Here is a 25,626-nt window from a genome sequence, read left to right on the forward strand (position 1 = left end):
AGTGAGGCCTGTGTCAGATCCTAGGGGAAACCCGCACTCCTGGCTGCAGACTCTTTGATCCCATAACTACAGGTGTCTCAGTGTTGGGCAGAGACAGTCCAACTAAAGGGAAACTGCAAAGCAAAGGAAAATACCAGATAGGTAGATTTCTCCTACCAGTGACTCAAAGCCACAGAAATGGCGTGGGAAGCCCCGAGTTGTGCATTAGAACAGGGCTGTGCGGTCCGGTCAGCGGGAGAGATAGAGAGGCCGGAAGTGGAGTCCTGGACCGGTGGAAGCCAGCAGCTGGGGGAAAGTTCGGGGAAGTAGCCGAGGACAGTAATCTCAGACACAGAAGAGGCCGGCAACACTTTAGGACCTGGATTTGAATTAGGATGTCATGGCTCACAGATTGAAATTGGGATGTGATTTTTTTTTTTCACTTTTGTTCATCAGCTTGAAGAAACAAACAGGACACTAACTAGTGATGTTGCCAATCTTGCCAACGAGAAAGAAGAATTAAATAACAAATTGAAAGATGCTCAAGAGCGTACGTATAGAGTAACGTTGGTTTCTAACACCTGTACCCGCTGTCCGCCGCTCTGGTGCTGTCAGTCTAACCCGTGTTTCCCATGTTTCAGAGCTATCAAGGCTGAAAGACGAGGAGCTAAGTGCCACAGCTGTTAAAGCACAGTTTGAGAAACAGCTGTTGACAGAGAGAACGCTCAAGACTCAGGTACGTCCCCAGACTCTCAGTGTCCTGTCGTGTTCTGTTTCTCTCTCTTCGGTTTACTGCTAGCGTTACAGATAGGAAGCTGTCGCCATTGCTTGTATCAGCATTTCTGAACCTGCTTTTAGCCAGGCTGGGAGAAGCTAGATTTCACTAGCATTGTCCCATTCAGTGTCTGTTAAAGGTTTTCTTCGTTTTTCACCTGCACTCCCATTGTCTCCTCATGGCTTACCGTATCCAGTAAGCGTTTCTCCTCTTAGAAGTTAATAGGGAATGACCATTTGCTCGGTGTCTGGACAGCCTGGACAGGCCCTGCAGTTAGTGACCACTGCATCGGTTCCCTTGGGTGCTGCAGACAGCACAGGCTGTGTGGGTGCCTGGTACCTTCTCTGACATTGGGCAGGGTGTTTTCTAGTGTGATGTTAGGGCAAAATTCTTCCTTCAGAGCAAAGGAAGAAACATCTGCATATTCATGGCTCCTCTGGAACAAAAGTTGAAGGGTTAGAAATGTTTTAATTGGTGCTGGGGATTGAACCCAGAGCCTCACACCCCTAGGCAAGGTCTATCCCACTGAACTATGCCCTCAGCCCCCTATAAATATTGTAAATTATAGTTCTCAAAAACTAGTATTGCAGGGCCGGGGATTTAGCTCAGTGGTTCTACCACCTGTCTCGCAAGCACAAGGTCCCAAGTTCGATTCCCCGGTACAACAAAACCCAAAAAAACTAGTATTGCATAGAATGGAGGACAGTGAGTAATAAAGAAGGATTATTATTTAATTACCTAGAAAGTGTTTCTTTGTTACTCTTTTTTTTCTTTTTTGGTACCAGGGATCGAACTCAGGTCCTTGCACTTTCAGGGCAGGTGGCAGAACCACTGAGCTAAATCCCTGGCCCTAGAAAATGTTTCTTTGTAGCTCTGTGTATAGGGAAGGAGATTATTAGTGGTTGTGTAATTTGGGACTGGTGAGTTACTAAGAAAGCATCAACATGTATTTTATTGTTTTTCCATTTTTAAGGCTGTGAATAAGTTGGCTGAGATCATGAATCGAAAAGAACCTATCAAGCGTGGCAGTGACACAGACGTGCGAAGGAAAGAGAAGGAGAATAGAAAGCTGCACATGGAACTGAAGTCTGAGCGAGAAAAATTGACCCAGCAGATGATCAAGTACCAGAAGGAACTGAATGAAATGCAGGCTGTAAGCATACTTATCAGACTCCACATTGAAGGCTTCCTCTTAAGAAAAAGAATCATGTCCATGTCTCTGTGTGTTTGGCTGGTTATAGAGCATTTCTACAAACAACTTATTGAGCCAGGATGCAAAATCATGAGGTCTCATGCAGTTAACTGAGTTAACTTCATTTTTTATAGCAAATAGCTGAGGAGAGCCAGATTCGAATTGAACTGCAGATGACACTAGACAGTAAGGACAGCGACATCGAGCAGCTGCGGTCGCAGCTCCAGGCCCTGCACATTGGCCTGGACAGCTCCAGCATCGGCAGTGGGCCAGGGGACACGGAGGCAGAGGACGGGTTTCCAGGTACAGCTTTGCTCTCCATCCTGGTTGTCCTCACCGGAAGTCAGTGGATGGGTTTAAGTCCCATGGCTGACTTTGCTTTTGAGGAAAAATGTTTATCATTTTCTTTATGATTTCCTAATCCTTGGAGTGGGAATTGAAATAATATTTTGAACTCATTTGTTGATTTTTGTCACTACTGTTCATGAAAAAACAAATATGCAGAAGAAGGCAGTCCCTGTTGAGACATGGAGCTCGCTCTGTGCTCACTAGGAGCTCTCTGTAAGCTCCCCTTTGCTTTTCTCTCCACCCCGCACCTGGCTTCCTTGTACGATGGTGTTCAGTTCGCCTTGCTCAGTCTCACACCGTGCAGTCCATGTCCTTCTCCTACCAGCACTCCTCCACTTGTCTCAGTGTGGCCACCAGGTCTTCTGGTCCTCACGCACTCCTTGACTCAGACTCGGACTCGGACTCGGAAGAGCCTTTGGCTTACTTGCCCATTCCATCGGAGCCCAGTGGTACAGGTGACAGTGCAGAAACCTCGTCTTCGAGGCCTTTCCCGCTACCCTCAATCATAGCCTTTTGGAAAACTTCTTACAGTATCAACTAATCTTCACTAACTCTGACAAGTTGCTGTAGACTCAGTCAAAAATTTGCATGAACAGAGACTGTGTTTTTAAGGTATTTTGATGTGACGTGTTATATAATTGCATGTTTACTTTGGCAAATTAAGAGAAACAGAGTGAGGTATTTTGTTATGTAAGAGTGGTTTTTCTTCTGGATCTATTTTCAGCCAAGAAATTCTTTCTGCAGTTTCCTATCAAGAATGGTAGTACAGAAAAACACGTGGACTGTTTAAGAGAATGTGTTAAGGTTTTCATTGAGGACTTAGAATAGTCAACATTGGCTTAGGCCTTAGAAGAGGACATGGCACATTTTGATGTGACATTACCCTGAAATGCTTATATTTAAGTGAAGAGACCAGGATGTTTTCACTTGAGTCAAAGTGTGGCCTCCCATGTTCCCTTGTATAGTTAGGGTTACAGAGAGCTCAGGTAGAGTCCAATACTGCTGGCTTGTGCTGAGAGATTGACAGTGACTTTTACTGCTAGAATGACCTCCCCAAGCCCTACTTTTGCCCAAGATACTGATCGTTGTGCTAGAACAGATTCCAAGGGCTTAGAGACTTCTTTGGTATTTCGGAGTTTAGAAATCTTTGGCTTATATTGCTGCTCGTGGTATCAAGACCGGTTTTGATCTGTAATTCACAGTCTTACGTCATTTTATTGTAGGCATTCTAAAAGTCTCTGAAAACAGAACCACTCATCTAAAATGTTTTGTCCTTAAAGGTTTTCATTCTCTCTATAGTTAGGCCTTCTTCCAAAGGATTGTAATGCTTATATACCAGTGAGAATGAAGAGTTGCTGGAGCTTTTGGTTTTGCAAGTTTTCTCCTGAATTATGCCAATGCATGGATTTAACGGGCTGTTTGACTTTATGCAACTTTGCAGTATTTTTTCCAGTGTGATATAACCTGGATTTCATTTTGCACCACATAACTTGGCTTTTATTGATCCTGTATTATTATTACATCCTAGATAAAGTACAGTGATAAAATCTGAAGGGCATATTGGATGGACTTTGTGGTTTCCATGTGAAAGTGGAATTCGTCATTGTGTAAAGGGAACCATTAGATTTATCCTCATATCTTGTGCTTATTTGTAGAGTCAAGATTAGAAGGATGGCTTTCGTTACCTGTGCGAAACAACACGAAGAAATTTGGATGGGTTAAGAAGGTAATTAATAGTTTTGAATATGGCTCTTTTTTGTGTGCTTCCAGTTTAGCTCTGGCTGTTTCACTGTTGTAGGATGTACATGAGCAAGACTTTTCAGACACATAAAACTATCCTGTACTCTGATTTGGAGGGATGTGATTTCATCTCTGTAAAATTACTCTCCCTGTGTTGTTAATGATAAACTGAGTTTGGGTTGGGAAATAAAAGCCTGCTGACTTTGGTGCTTTTGCTGTCTTGGTGGGAAACAGCTCCGGAGAGGAGAGAGAGGCCCATTTAGTTTCTGTTCTTCTGTTACTGTGATTAGTGATGTTATTATGTTCATTTTTGGTCCAGAAATACTTGACCCCCCCCCCAGGAAATAAATATCTATAAACAACTTTGTTATTTTTCTTTTTTTTTTTGGTACCGGGGATCGAACTCGGGACCTCGCGCTTTCAAAGCAGGCACCAGAACCACTGAGCTAAATCCCCAGCCCGACAACTTTGTTATTTTAAGGAAGACTTTCCTAAAGATGTTTCAGTACATCTTAGTTACTCATTAGTTTCTAATTATTAATATACAACTGATTTTTAAAGAAAGCAATAAATATGGTATATATATTATTGACTCTTTCCTTCCCTCTTTTTAACAGTACGTGATTGTGAGCAGTAAGAAGATTCTTTTCTATGACAGTGAACAAGATAAAGAGCAGTCTAACCCTTACATGGTTTTAGATATAGAGTAAGTGTTTTTATGAGAGTGTTGAGAGACTTTACCGTCTGAGCATGCCTTTACTGTCTCTTTCCCATCTTCATCACCCTCTGCAGAATGAGAGTGAGGTGCCCCCTTTCCTGTCAAGTTGATGCCGATTATTAGCAGTCATAGACGAGTTTGTGACATAGCTCTTACTGTACTCAGATTACATTTTCTTATATTCTTACAAGTCTAGGATATAGGATTATCTCAGTCATCTTTATTTCATGGATCTTAAATATATTTTGTGAAACTCAATTGGAAAATTTTAACTTACTGAAAATTTCTGAAAAATCATAAGTAATGTTTGAATTAATAGAACAAGATATTCTGTGAGCTTCTCACATGGGTCAGAGTGGTCAGGGTTTAACACAAGTGGAGGTTAACTAATGTACTTTGAACCTTTGGTAACATTTTATTGCGTTATGAATCTTTTATAGCAAATTATTTCATGTCCGACCGGTTACACAGACGGATGTCTATAGAGCAGATGCTAAAGAAATTCCAAGGATATTCCAGGTAAGCAGTTCCGCCTTCTCGCTCTGGGAGGTTCTCGCACAACCCGGCTGATCATGCTCCTTTCCCCCTGACCCTCGGGTCACCTTTCAGCCACTGGGAGATGGCTCCCTCTCTCCCGCGTCTGCTTGTTCTGTATGGAAACTTCATTCCTCTCTTTGGAACTTTACTTGTGAAAGCCCATAGTGTGTTTCCATCATGTTTCTTATCTTTGTTATTTTTCGCAATTTTTTTTTTTTAGTATATGTGCTGCCGAAGCGAGCACGGCAATTTTTTTTTTTTAAACTTGAACTTTGTCCTGTTTTTGGTTTTAGGATTTGCTCTGAAAAAGTTAAAAATGTCACTTAGGAAGTTAAATTTTATACCTAGTAGCCTGTTTACTTCCTGTTTAAACAAGAAGCCAGCCAGGTGTGGTGGGTTGTGCAAGTTTATAATCCCGGCACTCTGGGAGGCTGAGGCAGGTGGATCACAAGCTCAACCCCAACCTGGGCAACTTAGCAAGAACGTGTCTCAAAATTTAAAAAAAAAATGGCTGGTATGTAGCTCAGTACAAAGGCCCTATGTTCAATCCCCAGTACCAGAAAAATAAAGTCAAATTCTTCTCCGCACTACTTCTATTTAAAATTATTCAAACCAGCATTAGTCGTTGAGTTCTTTCTCTGTAAAAGCCACTAAGCCTGGTTTGTCTCTTGTTTTCTGGGTACTTACATTGTTTAGTTGGGATATGTTACACATCTTTGAAAGAAGGCTGTGTGTCTAGTATGTATTCTAGCTATGACCCAGTTTCATGGGGCTGTTTGTTTATTTTTAAGGCATTGAGGATTGAACCCCAGGCCTTTACACTAAACTAAATCCCCAGGCCCCCCCCACACCCCCTTTGGTACTGGAGATCGAACTTGGGACCTTGCGCTTGTGAGGCAGGTACCGGAACCACTGAGCTAAATCCCTGGTCCCCAATCCCCTTTTTTGAGACAGTGTTTCCCTAAGTTACTCAGGCTGGGCTTCAACTTGCGATCCTGCTGCCTCAACCCCCAGAGTGCTGGGATTACTGGTGTGCACCATTACACCTGACCAGTTTTTCTGTTTTTAAGAAGCATATGTTACCATCACCTTCCCTACCTGCTGGGGCTGGGACCCAGAGCTTCACGCATGCTAGCAATGCCCTGAGCTTTACGCTAGCCCTGCTGTTAAGAAGCCTAAAACACAATGAATAAATAGAATTGCCAGTTTTTCAGTGGTTGGTTCTTCGCTGCTGCTGTTTGATTTGGGGGATTGAACCTGGGGTCTCCATGCACCACTGACCCCTGGTGTGGGTGTACTGAACAGGCCCCCCCGGGAGCTCTGCGAGCCTGCTGCAGTGTAGGTTGGTCAGTGCTCCTAACACACGGAGCGCGTGCAGTGCAAGCAGCAGATGTCTGGTGAATCCTCACAGTTCCTTCTCAGAGTAGCCGAGGCTGATTTTTACTTCATGTACACTGTCAGAAGTGTCAGGACTTAGAACTTCAGTCTAGACATCACTTGTGGTTCTTTCTGGTTTTATAGATCCTGTATGCCAATGAAGGAGAGAGCAAGAAGGAACAGGAGTTTCCAGTGGAACCAGTGGGAGAGAAATCGAATTACATCTGCCACAAAGGGCATGAGTTCATCCCCACCCTGTACCACTTCCCGACCAACTGCGAGGCCTGCATGAAGCCACTGTGGCACATGTTCAAGCCCCCTCCCGCTCTGGAGTGCCGCCGCTGCCACATCAAATGTCACAAAGACCACTTGGACAGAAAGGAAGAGATCATAGCGCCGTGCAAAGGTGAGCGGGGCCACCTGCCCCACTGCGGCGTTGGTGCCCAGTGCAGCAGGCACACTGACATAGCCCCGTGTCCCTTACAGTGTATTACGACATATCCACGGCAAAGAATCTGCTGTTACTCGCCAACTCCACAGAGGAGCAGCAGAGGTGGGTGAGCCGCCTGGTGAAGAAGATCCCTAAGAAGCCCCCAGCACCCGACCCCTTTGCGCGTTCGTCACCCAGGACCTCCATGAAGATCCCGCAGAACCAGTCGGTCCGGCGGCCCAGCCGGCAGCTTGCCCCCAACAAGCCCAGGTGAGGTGCAGGGCAAAGTGGCTGTCGAAAGCTCAGGTTTTCCCTCCTTTTCCTTGGTATTGTATTGACCCCACAGAACACTGACTTTTAAAGTACTTTAGTGTGCATGTCAGCGGAGATGGAGCCTAGAAACTCGAGTGTGCACCAGGCTGTGATGTGGTGCGCAGTGGTGAGTGATTGTGTCAGAGTGGGTGTGTTTCCGCAGAGGTTGTCCTGAGTGAGTAGCCATTGTGTTTGCTTCTAAGGTGATCACTCACCCATCTGCCCACTCTGTCATTGTCCCCAAGGTCACCAGCCACGCCCTCCTGCAGCCCCATTGTACCACGTCTCAGGCAGCAGGAGAGCACTGTGTAAGCCACACTAGTGGTCGGGCCCAGTGACATAGCGGTCACAGGAGCCTGGGGACCAGTGGGGAGGGCACAGTGAGAGCCAGCAGTTTCTCCTGGGTCTGAGAAGCTGAGGCGGCTGTGCTGTCACAGAGAACAGGACAGGGTTACACCCTGCATCCAAGCCCGGCTGAGGCATAGCACAGCCTCCAGCCCAGCTTCCCAGCCCGGCTTTTCCCAAGGCGACAGACCAGCCGTTACCCTCGAGCTCTGTGGGATGGAGAGGACCGCACTGCTGTCCTGAGACACACGAGGCGACCACCATGTCGCGCCAGTCACTCATCTAGTGTCACAGGTCCACTTCTGCCTTGGCGCCTGGCCGCTGTCACCCACATTCACAGTCACGTTGGGGCGCACTCTTCTGGGCGAGGGACGGCTTCCCCGGCGAGGCTGGCAGCGCCTCCCAGCCAAAGTTCTAGGAAGTGGCGCCAGCTGCAGCTTCAGAGTGGAGTCTGAATTGGACACCTCCTGTTGCAGATTGCTTGGCTTGGCGCTTAAGGACTGGGACTGGTCCTTTGATGATGGTGATGGTGCTGGTGACGACGATGATGGTTTTGATTTCTGAAGGAGGAGATGGAGTAAATCAAAAGTGAAGAATGAGTTGTTGTGGTGTTCTGTGTAGCGCATGTGGTTTGCCCTTGGGCTTTTGCTAATTTTTACTAGTTTGGGAATTTTATAGGTTGCTTTTAATAGCATACATTTAAAGTACAGTCTTCAGAAAAGTTTCTAACTGAAATTCCCACACCAGGTGTCAGAATGAAATGCTATGTTCAGATTCTTTATTGGCTATAAACTTGCAATGCAGTTGGAATTGAAATTATCTTAGTGATGAAAAATGTAGAAGTAACAAAAGGAGCTAATAATCTGGTGCTTTCTGTTCATTCCGAAAAAGCTGTATTCTGAGAAGTAAAACCTAAAAGCTGTGTGTGCTCGAGTTTGTGAACATAGCATGGGCGGCTTCTCTCCCTCCTCTTCTCCAGCTTGCAAGAATTTGGACCCTAAGCCCTGAGGCGTCTGCTGAGTGCTGTGGAGCTCTTTCTGGCTCGGCTTTCTCTGTGACTGTTACCCGGGCTGTGCTGGGAGAGCCCTGTGCTCTGGGGCAGTGCTGAGTAGTCTGGTATCTAGTGACTGAGGGGTGAGGCCAGCGCCCCCGACCCACCACACCCCAAGCAGTGGGAGTGTGTGTCCAGTGAGCTAAGTGAGCACGTTGAGCCCTCAACACTTACCTCATGTAGTGCTGAGGTCTGCTCACATCGGTTTTCATGGAGTATCTTTATGTATATTTACTGCCGAAGTGTTTCCTCATGCTTCCTGCCAGGCAGCTTTACTCCCTTGAATGCCTTCATTTAAATATTTAAATGTTTTTCAAAGTTTTAAGCCTTTTCTGTATTTAAGAAAAAAAATCTCAACTGGTAGCTGCACCTCAAGTCAAGCTTCAGCACAGATGTGCTGCCCTGTGGTGTGCTTTTAACCCCGAAGCTTCTTCCCCGAGCTAAGACTTGTATGCAATGTCAGCCACTGTTACTGGGTGTGGAGGTGCACGCCTGTCGTACTAGCACTCAGGAGGCTGAGGCAGAATGGTCACTGGGAGTTTGGGACTGGCCTGAGCTGCACAGTGAGCTCAAGGCCAGCTGGTCCTGTATAATGAAGCCCTGTCTCCAAAGAAAAAACAAAACCAAGTCCACTGTAAAACTGAGAAAGAATATAATTAATTGCATGTACCTAAAAATGAGAAAAATAATGTAGTTAAATATGCTTATGCATGAGTTAGGTGTTGGAAACATAGCGGTTAGAAGACAGCACAGCTTCACGGTGTGAACCAGCTGCCTTTACAAGGGACGGACTGGTCTGAAGTCACTGCACTGTCTAGCCGGCCCTGTCCTCTCTCTTTTCAGCTAACTGCCTTCTATGCAAGCCATCATCTGAGGCAACCACACTCTTCCAGGTAAAACAAGACTGAAATGTGATGGCCCAGAACTCAGTAAAAAGCTGTATTCTCCCGAGGGACGGACACACACACACACACACACACGTGCACACACAATCGTTCCCTTTTTCCTGTAATGTAAGTTACAGATCCTGGAGCCGTTTCTGGGCTTCTTTGGAACAAGGGGAGCTGGCTCCTAGAGAAGGGCGCCATGGCTCTTCCTCCACACTTGCTGCCTGAAGCTTCCTTGGCGACACTCACACTACATTGCACACGGCGTGGAGGAGCTCCGTCGTAGGAGACATCTGTCACGTCCAAGAGTGCTCTCACCAGCACCCTGAGCAGCGGAGTCTGGCTTGGACCCCAGTACAGTGTCGTTGCCCCCTCTTGAGCCGTGACCCCAACACTGTACCCATGTGTACTGTGACACCGCCAGAGGGGCCGTAGACGCCCAGCGTGTCTTTCACATCCACTCATCCGACCTCCTACTTCAGTTGCAACTACGCACTGCGTAAGCCATAGCATCATTGGCCTCCCTCACCACGCCAGTGGAAACTGCATGCTCGTGGTAAGCAGTTACTGTAAAAGAGCTTGGGCTCTTCTGTCTCCTCATGTTTCATGGTAGGCAACTTTACCCACTTTGGATGCCTTAACTTAATTTTTTTTCAAAGTTTCAGCCCTTTTCTGTATTTAAGAAAAAAAAAAAAGGACAAGTGTTTACCAGCTCTTAGGGTGCAAACTTGCATTGTGGAAGAAAGTGCACATGTTGTGTGTAAAATACTAGTATTTCACACGTCCCAGTCAGCATCAGCCTGCTTTGGTGGTGGTGGTGGTGCATGTTGTTTCAGTGGGTTTGTCATAGAAACGGTGAGGGCTGGCATGGGACCTCTCCCACCCTCACACACCTCCTAACAGCCCTGACCCAGAAACGCTGGCTTCCCTTGGAATTCGCTGGCTGCGCTGGGTGGTTTTCTATTTCTGGTAAAGACATTTGTGACTATTTTTACATTTTCACTCAAGATTCAAAACTTGTATCAAATATAAAGAAAACTAAGGTGTACTGTAGATATATTTTAAATATTTAAATGTGATCCTCAAACACACAACTGTGTATGACAATATTTCAGTGCTGGGCCAGGGAACTGGGGAGAAGCAGCCTCAGGGTGCTGACCTTGGCTGTACCTTTCCAGTGCGCTGAGGGTGGGTTCCAGTGGGACATCCCAGGTAGATGCGCCTTGTGCCACAGCAGGAGGCCACAGTGACCAGTGTCACAGCAAAGCCCGTGCAGCCTGGTCTCAGCCTCTGCACTGTGTCCGGACAGTCTGGTACGGTTCTGAGCTGCAGCATCCAGTGTTCAGTGAAGGAAGAAAGCATTTCCCATTGCTTCCCTCTGGGTCACAGCAAAGTGTGGTCGAGCTCGCTGTGCACTCGACGCCATTGTAGAAACCAGCGCCTGCCCAGCTCAATGGCCTGCGGTGCCCTGGCCTCCCTCCTGCACCCCACGCGTCACTCCTGCCACTGCCACAGCCACCGTGCGAGACTGGGCAGGCGCCCTCCAGGGAAACCGCTGCCCGGGCCCAGCACAGTGGCCTGGGTTTTTTAAAAGTCAGATTAAAAAATAAATATATAAAATTTATATAGAAGAGATATTTCCACTCATTAGAGTTGTTTAAAAGGAGACTGAATTAATATTTTATATAAAGATTTTGTTACACTATGGGAGGTTCTATCCTATTATTCTGAATTGGAGAGTATATATATATATATATATATATTTTTAATAAACTTTATTAAGGTGAAATAATTTCAAGTTTACACATGAGTAATTGAAGTATTTGAGTAAAACAGGCAAAAGTTTAAATTTTGAATGCTATATATATATATAAGGAGAATCATGGTGTGATACAACTGTGCAGGGAAAACTGATGTGAAGGGTGAGGGGAAGAACGCTCTGAGGGGTGCAGACAGTCTCCAGGGGCTGACAGGGAACGAGACGGTGCATGTCTGACTGACGGGATCTGGGATCATCCAGGATCTGGGAGTGAGCACCCGCTGCTGCCACCCCGCCTCCCGCACCACAAGTGTGGAGCACCCCGACTTCGCGCCACTTCTCTTCCTTAGGGCCCCGAGACTTCCAGGATAGATGTTTATAAGACCAGTGTTTGTATTCCCACACCTGATTCTCCGAGAGCCGTGAATACCTCCTATTGGAACTCAGAAATAGTGGATACTGGGGTTTTCTCAGTTGGATTTTTACTTTTGTTTTGTGGGGATAGCAAGACAGAAGGAGAAGGAAAACTAGTGCTGGTATTAACTGTTGAAAGTTAATGTATAATGAATTTTAAAGTATTTTTTAAAACATGCTATCTAGAAGCAAGATGTTTTTTAAGAAAATAAAATTTATCTCAAAGTTTAAAGCGCTCTAATGGATCAGTGTCCTGTTGACCAAGAATTTAAGGTTAGTGCTCCTAGAACCTGTGCTGTTCCCGAGAACCTGGCCCTGAAGGACCACCTTGGTGTCTGCTTAGCTCTAGACCCTAAGCAGAAATGCTCCTCTTGCCAAACTACAGCTGAAGGAGTCATGCTGCTCCCCTAACCTCCCTGAGAGGGCTCAGAGGGTGGAAGCGAGAGCTCAGCGCTCTGGAAACCTCCAGAAGTCCGTCATGTGCCCTGTCTGCACCCGAGGAGAGAGCAGGGCGCTCTGGGAGTCCTGGTCGGCGCAGGCGCTGCTGCCTGGAGGGACGCAGGTGTCCCTAGTCCTGCTGGCACTGTGCCCCTCCGATCCGACTCAATCCAAAGCACTTTGAAAGAGGCACTGTGTGACAGTACTGGTGCCATGCCCAGGGCCTGGCTATGATCCTGACCCTACTGTGACTTTTGTTTCAAATTGTGTAAAATACAAACTGCATGGTTTAGATCATCATTAGTATTTGATCAGTGTCCCCTGAACAGGTCATCCTACAGGATTTTTTCTTTTTTTAAAATTTTGTTGCATCTTTGTAGTAATGTAATTGTATTTTATGCCTGCTTTTTATAAAAAAAAAAGTTAAATAAAAGAAATTAAGATGTAAATATTTTTATACTTTTCCTATAAAATAGTCCTAGAATTCTGCAGCTTTCACAAGTTCGCCAAAAACTTTGTCTTCCCTGAAAGAAAAGATGGGAAGGCATGGTGGCGCAGGCCTGTGATCCCAGCACTCAGGTGGCTGAGGCAGGAGGACTGCCAAGTTTGAGGCCAGCCTGGACTGTATTGCAATACCCTGTCTCAAAAAATCAAAACAAGAAAGATGGGCTACAGTCTTGTGCGTAAGGCTCAGGCTTCCGATTGCCTGTCCTGTTGTGTGTACATGCAGATGGTGAAGTGGAGTTTCAGCCAGGAGCCTGTGTCTACCTGGGCACCTACAGGTCAGACCTAAAACTGTCCCTGGAGTCAGTGATGATGGCGGGAGGCAGGGTGGCCAGTTCCTGGGGCACACTTCTGGGTCCTTTTCTAGGAGTCTGACTTGCTCCAGTCCTGGACAGGGTGTGCAGTCGGGGCCACAAGGCCTCTGTCACAGTTGATTGTGTCACACAGCAGGCTGGGGAAGGAGCAGACGGCAGGGCATGCAAGATGCCCAGAGTCGCAGAGTCCGTCCCCTCCCACTTCTCACAGAAACTGATACAGTGTAGCTCTGTAAAATATTTGTTAGGATAAAAGTCCTAATCTATGCTAATGGTCATATTATAAGTGTTTATGAGAAAAAAAATTAACTTGGATTTTTGTAAATGACAACTGTGATTGAAATATCTACATAAAATGAGTAATTTCTTTTTAGATACTGCATTTTTCTTCCTGTTTGTCCCAAGCAGTACCAAAAGAACCAGTTTATTGAAAAATATACCTTACATAATTTAAAATAAGTCACATTAAAATAATTGATAGCCTCAAGACTCAGCAGAATTCAAAATATGAAAGTGTGGGCTAGGGATTTAGCTCAGTGGTTTCGCAGTCTGCCTTGTGAGCACAAGGTCCCGAGTTCGATCCCTGGTACCAAAAATCAAAAAAGACAGAATATGAAAGTTTACATGGGAAACCAAACATGTTTCTAATGTGGTTTACTTCCTGTATACAATAGAATAATTCACTTTGAAAAAAAGTGAGTTCTTAAATGTTAAATTTATAATGTTTTAGGGGCTAACACAGTGTACAATAATCTTAAGATCATATTTAGAATAAGATATGATGAGAGTAAAATCCATATATTTTCACTAGCTGAAACCGGTGTTCTGTACCACATCCTGGTGACTCCCACATGTGGGTGACGCCCTTCTGCAGACGCCGCACTGCACCTCACTGAGTTGGTTGGGATCTGCTCACCTATGCAGCGCTTGCTTCTAACAGCACCTTTGTTATTAACTCCTTGCGGGAGGCATTTTTTATGAAAACAAAATTTCCTAACAAAATAATCAGAGAAGAGCAGTGGTTAACAGCAGTTACTCAAGAGAAGCCCTTCAAGGCTCACGTGAAGTCAAGGCCACGTGGTGTGCAGCTCGGGCCCCAGGACTTCTCCCCACACGGCTCCATGTCCACGTCACACGGCGTCAGTATCGTGAGGACTCTCTCAGAAGACCCTGGAGCAGGAGGATGCAGGCAGCGCAGGAGCGAGGGCAGCAAGCTCAGGGAGGGTCTGAGGGCACCGCGAGTTCGAAAACTGGGCATCTGACCCCGTGTGACCCCAGGCAAGGGAGGTGGGGACAGACATTGGCATTTAGATGCCTGTTTAAGGGGCTCCTGTGAGTCCCAAAACCCTCTGGCTTGGCATTTCTGGAGTAACTGACTAAAGGTCTGAGCACCCTCCACAAAGCTGCGTGTACTGCTCTGCTCAGCCACTCCAAGTCCGTCCCCAGGCTGTCACTCAGCCTTGGCCAGCTTCCGGTAGCGCAGCACTGTCGCTGTCACCCAGATATTCAAGGCCAACATGATCACAAAACGGGTGAGAACTGCAACAGACCGAGAAGAAAGTCAGTGTGGCCATTACCACCTTTTCACATTCTAGGGGAAATTTCTTCCTGCTTTTTTGTTTGGTACTGGGGATCGAACTCGGGACCTTGCGCTTTCGAGGCAGGCACCGGAACCACTGAGCTAAATCCTAGGCTCTCTCTGCCTGCTTTTAACACAAGCCTAAGTGAGGCCTTGACTCCAATCCCTGAGCAGCACTGAGGAGTAGATCAGCCTCCTTGAGAAAGGATCTTCCTGCCCCATGTCCGCCGGGCACTCGCTGACCTCCCGAAGGACGCGCCTCCTCCGAAGCTGTTACAGCAGGCTGGGCCTGCCCAGGCCTCCCCACGCCCTCAGTTCCTGTGTGCAGTCACTCTCGATGCAGGTGCCACACAGGCAGTGTAAGCCCATTATGGTAAAGCTGAGGAGCAGCCGATCTCATAACCCAGGGACCATGAAGGTCTGTGAAAAAGATCACTGTAACAGTACCTCCCCTTCCGCTTCAGGCTCAGAGTCAAGGCAAATAAGGATTATGAGGCCCGAGCTACCTAACACCTCAGCTGCCCTGTTTTAAAAGCTCATCCTAATACACACTGGGCATTTTTAGGAGCAGCAGTCACAGAGGAGGCACAAACCACAACAGGAACACTTTTGTCGCCTGAGTTTTCCTGTGGGTTTGGTGGTCTGACTCCGTGCCCTGCTGAGAATTCTTCAGGTCAGCGGAGAAACAGACCTGGGGTGTCTCCTGTTCTCCACAAGAGCAAAGTTTTATGCTTCCGATCAGGCCGATTTTAATCCTATAATTAGAGCCAGTAGAAATACAGTATTTGGGCCCAAGAAAGTCTCTGGGAACAGACTAGCAGGTATGTCTCTGCCTTTCTGTATTTCTTGGAGCAAACAGCTTCCTGCAGGGGTCTGCGTGCAGGGGACAGTTCCTAATCTTCACTGAATCAGGCAGACACACTGGGCCGTCTGTGTGCCAATCACCTTCCAAGGACTCCTACAGTGTTCTCCATGTGAGAGTTGAAAAGGTTCAACCAGGTGCAGTTGCACACGCCTGTGATCCCAGCACTTGGGAGGCTGAGACAGGAGGATCACTTCAAGTGTCAGGTCACCATGTTCACTGCTGAAACAAATGGTGGAAATCCACTCGTGCATACCCTTATCCCCGATCCTGCAAGAGCAGAGCCTCACACTTGGTGACGGTGCAGACCAGGCCATTTCTGTCCTCTAAGCTACAACCTAAACCAACTGAGTCAGCCTATTAGAGCCTAAGACAGTTTCCACTCCAAGGAGGCCGAGACAGCACCATGCCCAGCAGAAAGGGGAAGGGAAAGTACCACTAACCTGTCAGGTCATTGGTGGTCATGGAAGTTGTTATTACTCTTGCTGAAAAAGAAGATGGGCAGCATAAGTAACTTGCTTCGGAGACATGTCGGTGTTTAGCTGATCTTACTGAGCACACTGCACTATGCCAACAGTTCCTAAGGGCTGTGCGGCTCAGAACACGAAGCGGTCCAGTAGTTCGCAGCCACCTAAAGACCCACACCCCAGCCTCAGCAGCCGTAAAATCTCAATTGCCCACAGGCTGGTAGCCTCATGAAAGCCTTCAACTGATGTAAAACTGTGTTTTTGTTTGTTTTTTGAGAAAAGGTCTCGCTTTACAGTCCAGGCTGGCCTTGAGCTCGTGGTGATCCTCCTGCCTCAGCCTCCCAAGAGCTGGATGACGGCTGCGCCACCACCCCACCTTGTAAACACAGACAATCCTAGTTAGCAGGCTCTAGCCAAATAGCTACTTGCAGCACCCTAAAGCCCAAGGGACGGACATGCTTAGACAGCAGGCTCCCCTTCTGGGGAGGCACAGGTGTCCTCACCTGCACTGGTGTAGGCGGAGAGGCCCCAGGTGAGTGCACTGGCGGTGCCCGAGTCCCGTGTCTTCCACAGGTACTGGAGCTGCACGAGCTTGCTGGCCGCGCTGACCAGTGTACACAGGTTCTGTGGGCAGATGAAAAAGCCACAGCCCATTTGTTAGAAAAGTCGAAGAGCAGCAGAGCCACAGTGCTGTGTGGTTTTGTCTTTTAGAGACAGGGTCTCGCCTGTGGAGCCCAGGCTGGCCTCAGACTGGCGCTTCTCCTGCCTCAGCCTTCTGAGTGCTGGGATGACAGGCGTGCACCACCGGGCCTGGTTGTTCACAGCGCTTTATTGAGCCACACTTTCAGGCCAGGTCCTCACCGGCTTGCACAAGATTGAAACCTGTGTGTGGTGGGGGATAAGATGTCACTTGAGATGTTTCCATCGAACCCATGAATCCCACGGGGCAGCAGGAGGAGTCCCTGAGGCTGCAAAGTCTCAGCCACCCACAGCTCTGTCCCCACAGCCTGGGTTCCCAAATCTGGGGGAATCCAGCTGCCTGAACTGACGCCCAGGAACTCAGAGCTGTTGGCACAGGGCCCCAGTCCCGTGCCCCCAGGGCCAGGCCACCAGCTAAGCAGGAGCTGCGTACAGCTGCACGTCCGCCCCACACCTGCAGCTCCAGGGGACCCGGCAGACGGGGCCGGGCAGGCCGGAGGCCCACAGACAGGGTCACGTGGTGCCAAGCCAGGGCAGCCCCTTTTGCCGCCTGGGAAGCTAAGGGGAGTGGGCTTCATCAGGCTGGGAACGCTGCAGGAGCAGGTGTGTTGGGAGAGAAGCGAGCACAGGTCAGAGGTTCAGTGCTGGCTGCATGATGCTGGCCAGAAAAGTGCTGTGGGCAGTGGGACACTCGAAGTTTAAGAAGTCAGTAATTCCAGGGCCAGGGATTTACCTCAGTGGTGCCGCTACCTGCCTAGCAAGTGCAAGGCCCTGAGTTCGATCCCCAGTACCAAAAAAAAAGTAATTCCAGCTCTCTGGGAGGCTGAGGCAGGAGGACACAAGCTCAAGGCCAGCCTGGGCGACTTAGTGAGACCCTGTCTCAAAATGACAAATGAAAAAGGGCTGGGGACATGGCTCAGTGTGAAGACCCTGGGCTCAGTCCCCAGAACTGTTGTCAGTGGATGAGCAGGGTGGCCTGGGCGGAGAAGGCCACAGGGTCAAAGAAGGATGGGAGAGCACTCGAGGGGCTTGTCACTCACCATGGCCAGGTCGACGGCCCCCTTGTGCAGGCCGAGGATGAACCAAGACAACAGGCATCTCACACGGGCTAAGGAGCACAGCTGTGGAGCACAGGCCACTGCCACCTGCCCCCTTCCGCAGACACCTCGCCCACGAGGGTGACAGATCAGCAGAGAACTCACAGCGATCCTCCTGCCTCAGCCTCCCTAGTGCTAGGATTACAGGTGTGTGCCACCAAACCTGGCTTTTTTTTTTCCTGTGCTGGGGATGGAACCCAGGCCTGACCCATTAGCTCCACCACTAAGCCACCCGTCCCAGGCCAGCCAATCCCATTTCCAGTTCTCAGATGTTAAAAGGATACACAGCCAGGTACGGTACAGCCTGTTTTACATCCCCGTTAAAATGAAAGATGCAGAGTAGGAGGATGACATCTGGAAGAAAGGCTCCAGTGAGAGGATGAAGGGAAGCCCCAGGGAGCAGCCAGGGATATGGGGTGCAATGGGTGTGCAAGGGCAGCTACCTTGTGCAATGAGGATGGGGTACTCCAGGTAGGTGATCACTGGGTTCCCATAGTAACACTGGTAGCGGAGGAAGACCAGGAACCTGGGGACAGGAATGGCACATGATTACAGCTCGCCTACAGCCAGCCTGCCCCAAGGCTGGCACCTCCACCAGTCCTGGAGCCCAGGGTCCAGGAGGAAGACTTGGAACAAATCAGAGGAAATGTCACTTTGGCGGTCTGCTCCACTGAGGGGCGTCTGCCAGCTGCTGGGCGCCCTATGTGCAAAACCCATGGTTTCTCCGGTCTCAAGATGGTCATTTGCTAGGCAGGTGGCGCACACCTGTCATCCCAGCACTCTGGGAGGCTGAGGCAGGTGGATTGCAAATTTGAGCCCGCCGTGGGCAATTTAGTGAGACCTTGTCTCAAAAATAAAAATTAAAATATGGAAATGCACTGAATGTAATCATTTCGTCCTACAGACATGTAATAATTTTTTTTAACGGCTGTAGATGTAGGTTGATAGTCCTAGGTCCCGGGTGCCTCCTGAGTTGTTAGGCCTGGGACCGTGCGGCCGGCGACCCAGCCTGCAAACGCGGCTTTCAGGGTGACCGCTCAGATCCAGGGAGGAGCCCGCAGCAGGCAGCCCGTCCTGGGTCCCGGTCGCTCACCCCCAGGGCTGGGGGTTAAGGGCGCGGGTGGCAGGGCTCCGAGAAAGCCCTCACTCTGTCCCTGCCCGGCCGTGGGGAGAGCGGGACAGAGCAGCCGGCCCTAACCCAGCGAGGAGCGCGGAGCGCGGCCCCGTCGCCCTGCAGCCCGCAGGCTCCCAGTCCAGTCAGGGCCCCGCCAAAGCCACTCCCGGCTCCCCACACCCTCGGAGCCTGCCCCGGCCGGCCCGGCCCGTCCTTGCGGCCACTTCCACTCCTACCCGGGCCTCTGCGCTGAGCTCCGTGCCCAGCCCTTCCTAATTTTGTGTGACTGGGTCTCGTTAAGTTGCTAAATTGCCCAGGCTAGGCTCAAACTTGGCATCCCCCTGCTTCAGCCTCCCAGTGCTGGGATGTCAGGTCTGCGCCACCACACCCGGCTACGCCCAGGTCCAGAGGTCCCGAGTCGGGGCTCCCGGGCCGGTTTCCGGCGGAGCAGCCCGCACATACAGTCTTCTCACCCCCCCTCCTCTCCCAAGATCTCTCCACTGTCCGAGTCCCCAGCCGCAACTAGAGTCCAACCTCTCCCCTGGTGAGAATCGAGGCCAGAAAAGAGGTTTGGGGACAAGGAGGGGCTCGAGATGCAAATGGCATGGCGAGGTGGCGTACACCAGCGGTCCCACAGCGCAAATTCGAACCGAGCCAACTGTCAAAGAAAAAACTGTGACCACTAGGGCCGAGTCTGGACTCCGCCCGGCCTCAGTTTTCCCGTCTGTCAGGTGGACTTCACGGAGCAATGCACGCGCTGGGAGCGGCTCGGAAGCGCCCCCAGTCCAGCTCCCGCGGCCGCCCCGCCCCGGGGTGACCCTGATCCCCCCGCCGCCGGGGCGCTTACCCCGCCAGTTCGAGCAGCAAGCTCGGGAGGCTGAGCCCCCGCGAGCTGCGCGCCGCCAGCTGGGCGCGGATCTGCGGCAGCTTGAGCGCGGCGCACACAGCCAGCGTGCTCCAGTTGCAGAACCACAGCACCGCGGCCTCCATGGTGAGCGGGCCAAGTGCGGCCACCGCGGGATGTGTCGCTGTGCCCAGAAGGCTCCTTCCGCCTTCCCGCCTGCCCGCCGCGGCCCCGCCCACTTCCCTCCCCATCCGGGTTCTCCCCGCCCACGCGCTCGCCTCGTTCTCCCTATTCGCCTGCCTTAGCTCTGTCCCGCCCCTGACTAGGTCCTGCCCCTTCCCCCGGACCCGCCTCTGACCCCGCCCATATCTCCGCTCCCAGCCCCGTCCGTCCGCCTCTCGTGTTAGCTTTGCCCACCCTATTCGCCAGCCTCAGATCCGCCCCGCCCCCAGGCTGGCTCCGCCTACCTTCACCCCGCCCTGTCCGCTCCCGGCGGCCCCGCCCCTCCCCGCCCCGCCCAGTTGCGCCTGTGGCTGAGTCACTTTCCGACCCAGCCAGTTTGGATCCCGCCGAGGCGCCGGCAGGGCGGTCAGAGGGCGACTCGCACCCTTCGCCGAGGGACCAACTGTCCTGTTGGGATTTTGTGGGGGGAGGAGACTACGGATTGAGCCTTTGCACTGAGGCGCATCCTCAGCCTTTTTATTTATTGTTTGTAACTTTACCGGGACACGTTTGAACATCCCCGGTGTGGAGCGGTACTGCTAGCGGCGTCCCCGCACCCGGTTTGGCCCCGCCCCCTCGGCCCGAGTCCGCCGGTCCTGGGCCTCCATCCCCGGCTCCGGCTGGGTGGGGAAGGTGAGGGCAGAGACCTCCTGTTGGAGGAGGTCGCGGGGAGTCTCCGGCCACCCAAGCCACCCCCGCGTGGCCAGAACGCGCAGGCCGGGTCCCCTCCCAGCGCGCAGCTGCAGCCCGGTCTGCCCAGCCGCAGACAGGGCCCCGCGAGCCGGAATGGCGTGGCGAGGTCACTGGCATCGCTGGGGACCGAGGAACCTTGGGGCAGAACCCACCCACCCCCGGCCCCGCGTGGTGGCGCAAGCCCGTCATCCCCGCACTCTGGGAGGCTGAGGCAGGAGGATCCCAAGCTCCAGCACAGGCTGGCCAACTTAGTGACTTAGAGAACCCGTCTCCATAAAGGGCCGGAGAGAGAGAGAGGGTTTTTAAGCAAAAATGCCTACAGCCATCTGCAGCTCGGCTGACAGTCACTGGCGCTCAGCTGCCTCAGGTTCGGCCTCTGCTCAGTCCTGGGGTTCCTGGAGCCGAACTCGAGTTCGAACCCCAGCTCCACCGCAGCCAACTGTGTGACTTCCGAGATGACTTGACTTCTCTGGTCTCCTCGCCCACGGGGCACAGAAACGCAGCCCGAGAGGGTGAGCTGAGGTGGTGCGTGCGGGACCGTGGCGCTGAAGGCTCGCTGTGGGGTGGAATCAAACCCAGGCCAGGGCCGGGGATTTAGCTCAGTGGTTTCGCCGCCTGCTGCGCAAGCGCAAAGACCGGAGTTCGATCCCCGGTACCAAATACAAACAAACAAAACCCAGGCCGGGGTCCAAGCAAACAGCCACTGCAGCCAGCCGTTTTCCTATCTCAGAAGGATTTTGGAGGGAATGGAGGCAGGAGGGAAGAGGCTGCTCTGTTTGGGGTGGGCTTTTGTTGCTTCGTTTTGTTTTTCACTATGCACCCCAGGCTGGCCTTGAACTCAGGAGATCCTCCTGCCTCAGCCTCCCAAGTGCTGGAATCACAGGCGTGCCCCGCCACGTCCGACTTTGGACAGGTGTTCCGAGCCCCTGCACCCACCTGCCGAGGTGGCACCCCATCCTACGCTGGGTGCAGCCCGGTCCCCGGCCTCTTCCTGCGTGTCCCTTCCACGAATGTGAAGTCCATGTGGACCAGGTCTCTGCCCAGCGGCGTGTCCAGCCTGCTGCCCACCACCCGGCTGCTGGAGTGGGGCACGGTGTCCGAGAGGGAAGGCACCTGCTCCGGCAGCTGCTTGGGCTGCTTCCTGTTGCCCTGAGAGAGGGGACAGCTGGGTCACTGCCTCGTGGGGAAAGGAGGACCCCACACGCCTTTGAGACGTGGCCCAGAGCAGACATCTCTGGCTTTGTGCTTTTGGGTTTTGTTTTTGTTTGGTACCGGGGATCGAACTCGGGACCTTGCGCTTTCCAGGCAGGCGCCGGAACCACCGAGCTAAATCCTGGGCCCTGTTTTGTTGGGGTTTTTTGAGACAGAGTGTCGCTATGCACCCCAGGCTGTCCGTGAACTCATGGCGATCCTCCTGCCTCAGCCTCCGGAGTGCTGGGGTCACAGGCAGGTGCCACCACACCAAGTGGGGAAGCTAGGGTGGCTACGGATGGGAGAGGCTTCTACCAGAAGCAGGGAGTGTGTTTCCATTGTATTTTTACCCACACTGGTTTTCCTTTGGGGCTTGGCAGCTCACCGCGCGCACACAACTTCCGGGAACAACGTTCGGAACCAGGTGCCGACCACTCTTAGCTGCCCGTCTTAATACAGTCAACAGACGGTGGAAATTTTTCTCAGTGTTCTGTGTAAATATTTTCTTTCCCTCCAGGCCCCGAATTGCTCAAAACAAAACTATTTAGCCATCAACCCAGTGTGGAGCACAGAGTAGATGCTCAGCAAATGGCTGTGGAGGGAAGGAAAGAAGCAAATAAATTGGAGCTGAAGACAGCGCGTCTGCTTTACCATGGGGTCGTAGTCTTTCAGGAAGCCCCAGTTCTCAGTCCTGGAAGAGAAAAGGACATTGGCCATGTGAAGTCTCACCCTTTTTTCTTTTTTCCTTTTTCCTTTTTCTGTCCTGGGGATTGAACCCAAGATCTCCATGAGTTGCCCAGGCTGAGCTTGGACAGATCCTCCTGCCTCCACCTCCCAGAGTGCCAGGATCACAGGGTGCATCCCCACACTCAAGTCTCTGAGACATTTTAAGACTGACTTGCGCTGTGTGCAGTGAGTCCTGGTCACAGTGCATCTCACAGCGGAAGAGCTGGAACAATTCGTAAGCAAAATGAGCACCGAACACCCACGGGCATCCTCTGAAGTGGGGACGTTTTGGTGACCTTGCCGGCTCCAGGTGGTGACCCTGCCGCCAGGAAAACCCGTGCCTCAGTCCTCACACACACACACACACCCGTCTCCCTGCTCCACAGGAGACTTCATGAGGAGAGGCCCCAGGCCTTCATAACTTCCGCAGGACCCCGGGAGGAGGGCAGAGCGGGAGGGGACCAGCCTTCGCTGGTGGTTTAATTTCTATTGGAATTTCCTTATTTTTTAGCCGCAGAGTGCCCTGTGCCTCTCATCCCGGCTCTCTGGGAGGCTGAGGCAGGAGGGCTGCAAGTTGGAGCCCAGCCTGGGTAATGTCTCAAAAATATAACACAGGTCCCCCCGGCCCATGCGCCCTATCCCTGGATCTCCCACCGCGGGGTCCCTTTAGACCCCAGGCCAGGCAGTGGTTTGTTTGTTTGTTTGTTTGTTTTTGATACCAGGGATGGAGCTCGGGACCTTGCGCTTGCGCGGCAGGTGCCGGAACCCCTGAGCTACATTTGGAGGGGGCACTCACCATCGCCGCCGCCCGCGCCCCTCCGCCTCCACGAGCTCTTTCCATAGTTCGTCTCCTTGCGCGCCCAAGGCCGCCCGGGGGGACCCCGGCGCCTGGCGCCCCCCGACAACACCCTGCACCGTCGGGGAAATTGAGGCAGGCGGCCTAGCGGGGCGCAGTCGGGACGCGGTGGGTGTGGTTCGCGGGAGCCCAGGAATGGGGCGGCTCCCCATGCTGCGGGTCTGTGGGATTCCCTGGCCCCGAGCTCCGCCGGGCCACCCAGCTGCAGTGGGGCCTGTGGTGTTGACTGTCGCCCTGGCAACGCAAGAGCCGCCGAGCGCAGTGCTGCCCCTGGCGGCCACGCGGGGCAGGGCGGGCGGGCTGCGTGGTTTGGGGAATTGGGGTGCAGACAGCACCTCTCAACTTCTTTCCCTCCCTTCCCTCCCCTGCGTTTCTTGGTCCCCTTCCCTTTTGCAAAGAGCTGTCTCCCTGTGTTCTATCATCTCTCTTATTTTGCTCTTTATTTATACTCTGTGTTTCTCACATAAGAGAAACCGTGTGATATTAAAGCTTGCGTGTCTGATTTACTTCAGTTAACATAATGGTCTCAGTGCACCCATTTTCCTACAGATGACTCAAGTTTATCCTTATTTATGGTAGAGCAGTGCTGCATTGCGTGTACAAACCACATTCATTCGTCTGTCGATGGACAAACAGGCTGCTTCCGAGACTTAGCTATTATGAGTTGTGCTGTGTGGTCCAGGATGGTCTTGACCTGCCTATGTAGCCCAGGCTGGCCTCAGACTCGCACTGATCCTCCTGCTTCAGCCTCCAGAGTGCTGTGATGACAGGCGTGCGCCACCACGCCTTCCTCCTGTATCCTATTTACTCTTAGTGCAGATGGAGCCGCTCTGGAAAAGCTGTCCCCAGTGACTGCAGTTCACGTCTCTGCCAGCAGAGGGCAGCCTGTAGCTTTCCATCCCACAAGGGTCGCTGTGACATCTCCGATCCAAGAGGAGACAGTGGCCCGGGCAGACAAGGGCTCCCAGGGCGCCACCAGGACGTGGATCCAGGTGGGTGACGCCAGCCATGTTTTCCCACAGGTGAGGGAGGTGTTGGGGACCGGGCTGGACAGCAGCCCTTGGGCGTGGGTTGGGCGGGGACAGGACAGGCTGCTTTGCTTTGCCTGCCTTCCTTCGTCCCCTCTCCCCTCTGCTCTCCTCCCCTCCCTTCCCTTCCCTTTTTTGAGACAGGTTCCTCGCTATGTAGCCCAGGCTGGCCTTAAACTCGCATTGATCCTCCTGCCTCAGCCTCCCTAGTGCTGGAATTGCAGGCATGCATCCCCACTCCTGGGTGCCTTTGGCTTTTGAAGCCCCCACAGGAGCCCCAGATCTTACCCAGGGTGACCCTGACCCACCCGCAGGCCCCAGTTTGTTCTCCACCAGGCTGCTTTATCTATTTGGGGGCTGTGTTGTTTGAGGTACCCAGTTCGAGACTCTCACACCTTCCTCATGGGCCTTCCACCCTTGGGAAGTAAGTTTGCCATCCTATAAAGCTCACAGGTTTCCCCTGATCACTATAGCTGTTCTAGTTTTCTCTTGGGAAGTATTTGCTGCTATGTTGTTCTCCATCCGTTTATTTTAAATATGAGTCCGTATGTTTTTAAGTATGTGCTCTCGTAAACAGCATAAGGCTGCCCTAAAAAAACAAAAACAAAACCATTTGACAACCCTTTTTTTGAGACAGGGTCTCGCTATGTAGTCTAGGCTGGCCTTGAACTCACTATGTAGCCTAGGCTGTCCTGTCCAGTGATCCTCCTGCCTCAGCCTCCCAAGTGCTGGGAGTGAAGGTGATTCTATGATGGTGGAGTTGTGAGTGCAGGAAGCTACCAGATTCCCCCTGACTTCTAAGTTAGGAAAGCCGCCTGTCCTTCCCTAAGATGCTCCTGGGTTCTTCCTCAGCCTTCCAAGGGGCCCAGGAGGTGGACACCACTGTACTGCAAGGTCCTGGCAAAGCAGAGACAAGGACACAAGGACATTTCAGTGAATATCTGAGCTGACCGCCTGCAGCTTGAATCGGACAGGATGTTCCCTCTGCTCTTCTGGGACAGCTGCTTGGGCATGGGGTGTAAGCAGGGACAGGAAGCCATGCAAGGTGACAGAGCAGCTCCTGGTGCCCCAGGAGCTCCTGGGGCTCGTGATGGTGGCTTTGGGCCAGCAAGGACTCAGGGCTGCCTC

General features: G+C 51.4%; 3 protein-coding genes across 6 annotated transcripts in view; 1 reads left to right on the forward strand and 2 right to left on the reverse strand.

The window, feature by feature from the left end:
* The window catches only part of Rock2 (Rho associated coiled-coil containing protein kinase 2), a 127,420-nt gene extending 118,305 nt beyond the window's left edge, over positions 1–9,115 (forward strand). Inside the window, exons 24-34 of the mRNA XM_021248400.2 lie at positions 436–529; positions 621–715; positions 1,728–1,907; positions 2,081–2,249; positions 2,570–2,749; positions 3,950–4,020; positions 4,652–4,740; positions 5,193–5,271; positions 6,811–7,072; positions 7,153–7,366; positions 8,230–9,115. Of these exons, the coding sequence (XP_021104059.2) occupies positions 436–529; positions 621–715; positions 1,728–1,907; positions 2,081–2,249; positions 2,570–2,749; positions 3,950–4,020; positions 4,652–4,740; positions 5,193–5,271; positions 6,811–7,072; positions 7,153–7,366; positions 8,230–8,317 (1,521 nt within the window). The 3' untranslated portion in view covers positions 8,318–9,115. The remainder of the gene's footprint in view (positions 1–435; positions 530–620; positions 716–1,727; positions 1,908–2,080; positions 2,250–2,569; positions 2,750–3,949; positions 4,021–4,651; positions 4,741–5,192; positions 5,272–6,810; positions 7,073–7,152; positions 7,367–8,229) is intronic.
* A 4,368-nt stretch (positions 9,116–13,483) lies between these two features.
* On the reverse strand, positions 13,484–20,012 carry Slc66a3 (solute carrier family 66 member 3). 4 transcript variants are annotated; one of them, XM_087199658.1, is made up of 8 exons: positions 19,786–20,012; positions 18,268–18,350; positions 18,109–18,178; positions 17,768–17,825; positions 16,890–16,910; positions 16,532–16,652; positions 16,005–16,046; positions 13,484–14,659 (listed from the first exon to the last, which is right to left on the reverse strand). In XM_087199658.1, exons 1-8 carry the CDS (start codon positions 19,926–19,928, stop codon positions 14,571–14,573), a joined length of 627 nt encoding a protein of 208 aa, XP_087055784.1. In that variant the 5' UTR covers positions 19,929–20,012; the 3' UTR covers positions 13,484–14,570. The 4 variants fall into 4 exon arrangements, with proteins under 4 accessions (XP_087055784.1, XP_087055783.1, XP_004870003.1 ...); XM_087199657.1 differs by having other exon boundaries at positions 18,109–18,190; XM_004869946.4 differs by lacking the exon at positions 16,890–16,910.
* Positions 20,013–20,294: 282 nt separating this feature from the next.
* Cimip5 (ciliary microtubule inner protein 5) lies at positions 20,295–23,861 on the reverse strand. Its single transcript, XM_004869947.3, has 4 exons — positions 23,411–23,861; positions 22,540–22,579; positions 21,634–21,846; positions 20,295–21,253 (listed from the first exon to the last, which is right to left on the reverse strand). The coding sequence occupies exons 1-3, from the start codon at positions 23,620–23,622 to the stop codon at positions 21,655–21,657; spliced, it is 444 nt and encodes a 147-aa protein (XP_004870004.1). The 5' UTR covers positions 23,623–23,861; the 3' UTR covers positions 20,295–21,253; positions 21,634–21,654.
* Between the last annotated feature and the right edge of the window lie 1,765 nt (positions 23,862–25,626).

The sequence above is a fragment of the Heterocephalus glaber genome, unplaced genomic scaffold (genome assembly GCF_053883595.1).
Source record: "Heterocephalus glaber isolate CG9 unplaced genomic scaffold, H.glaber_assembly_v1.0 deba00001724, whole genome shotgun sequence".
Taxonomy (NCBI): domain Eukaryota; kingdom Metazoa; phylum Chordata; class Mammalia; order Rodentia; family Bathyergidae; genus Heterocephalus; species Heterocephalus glaber.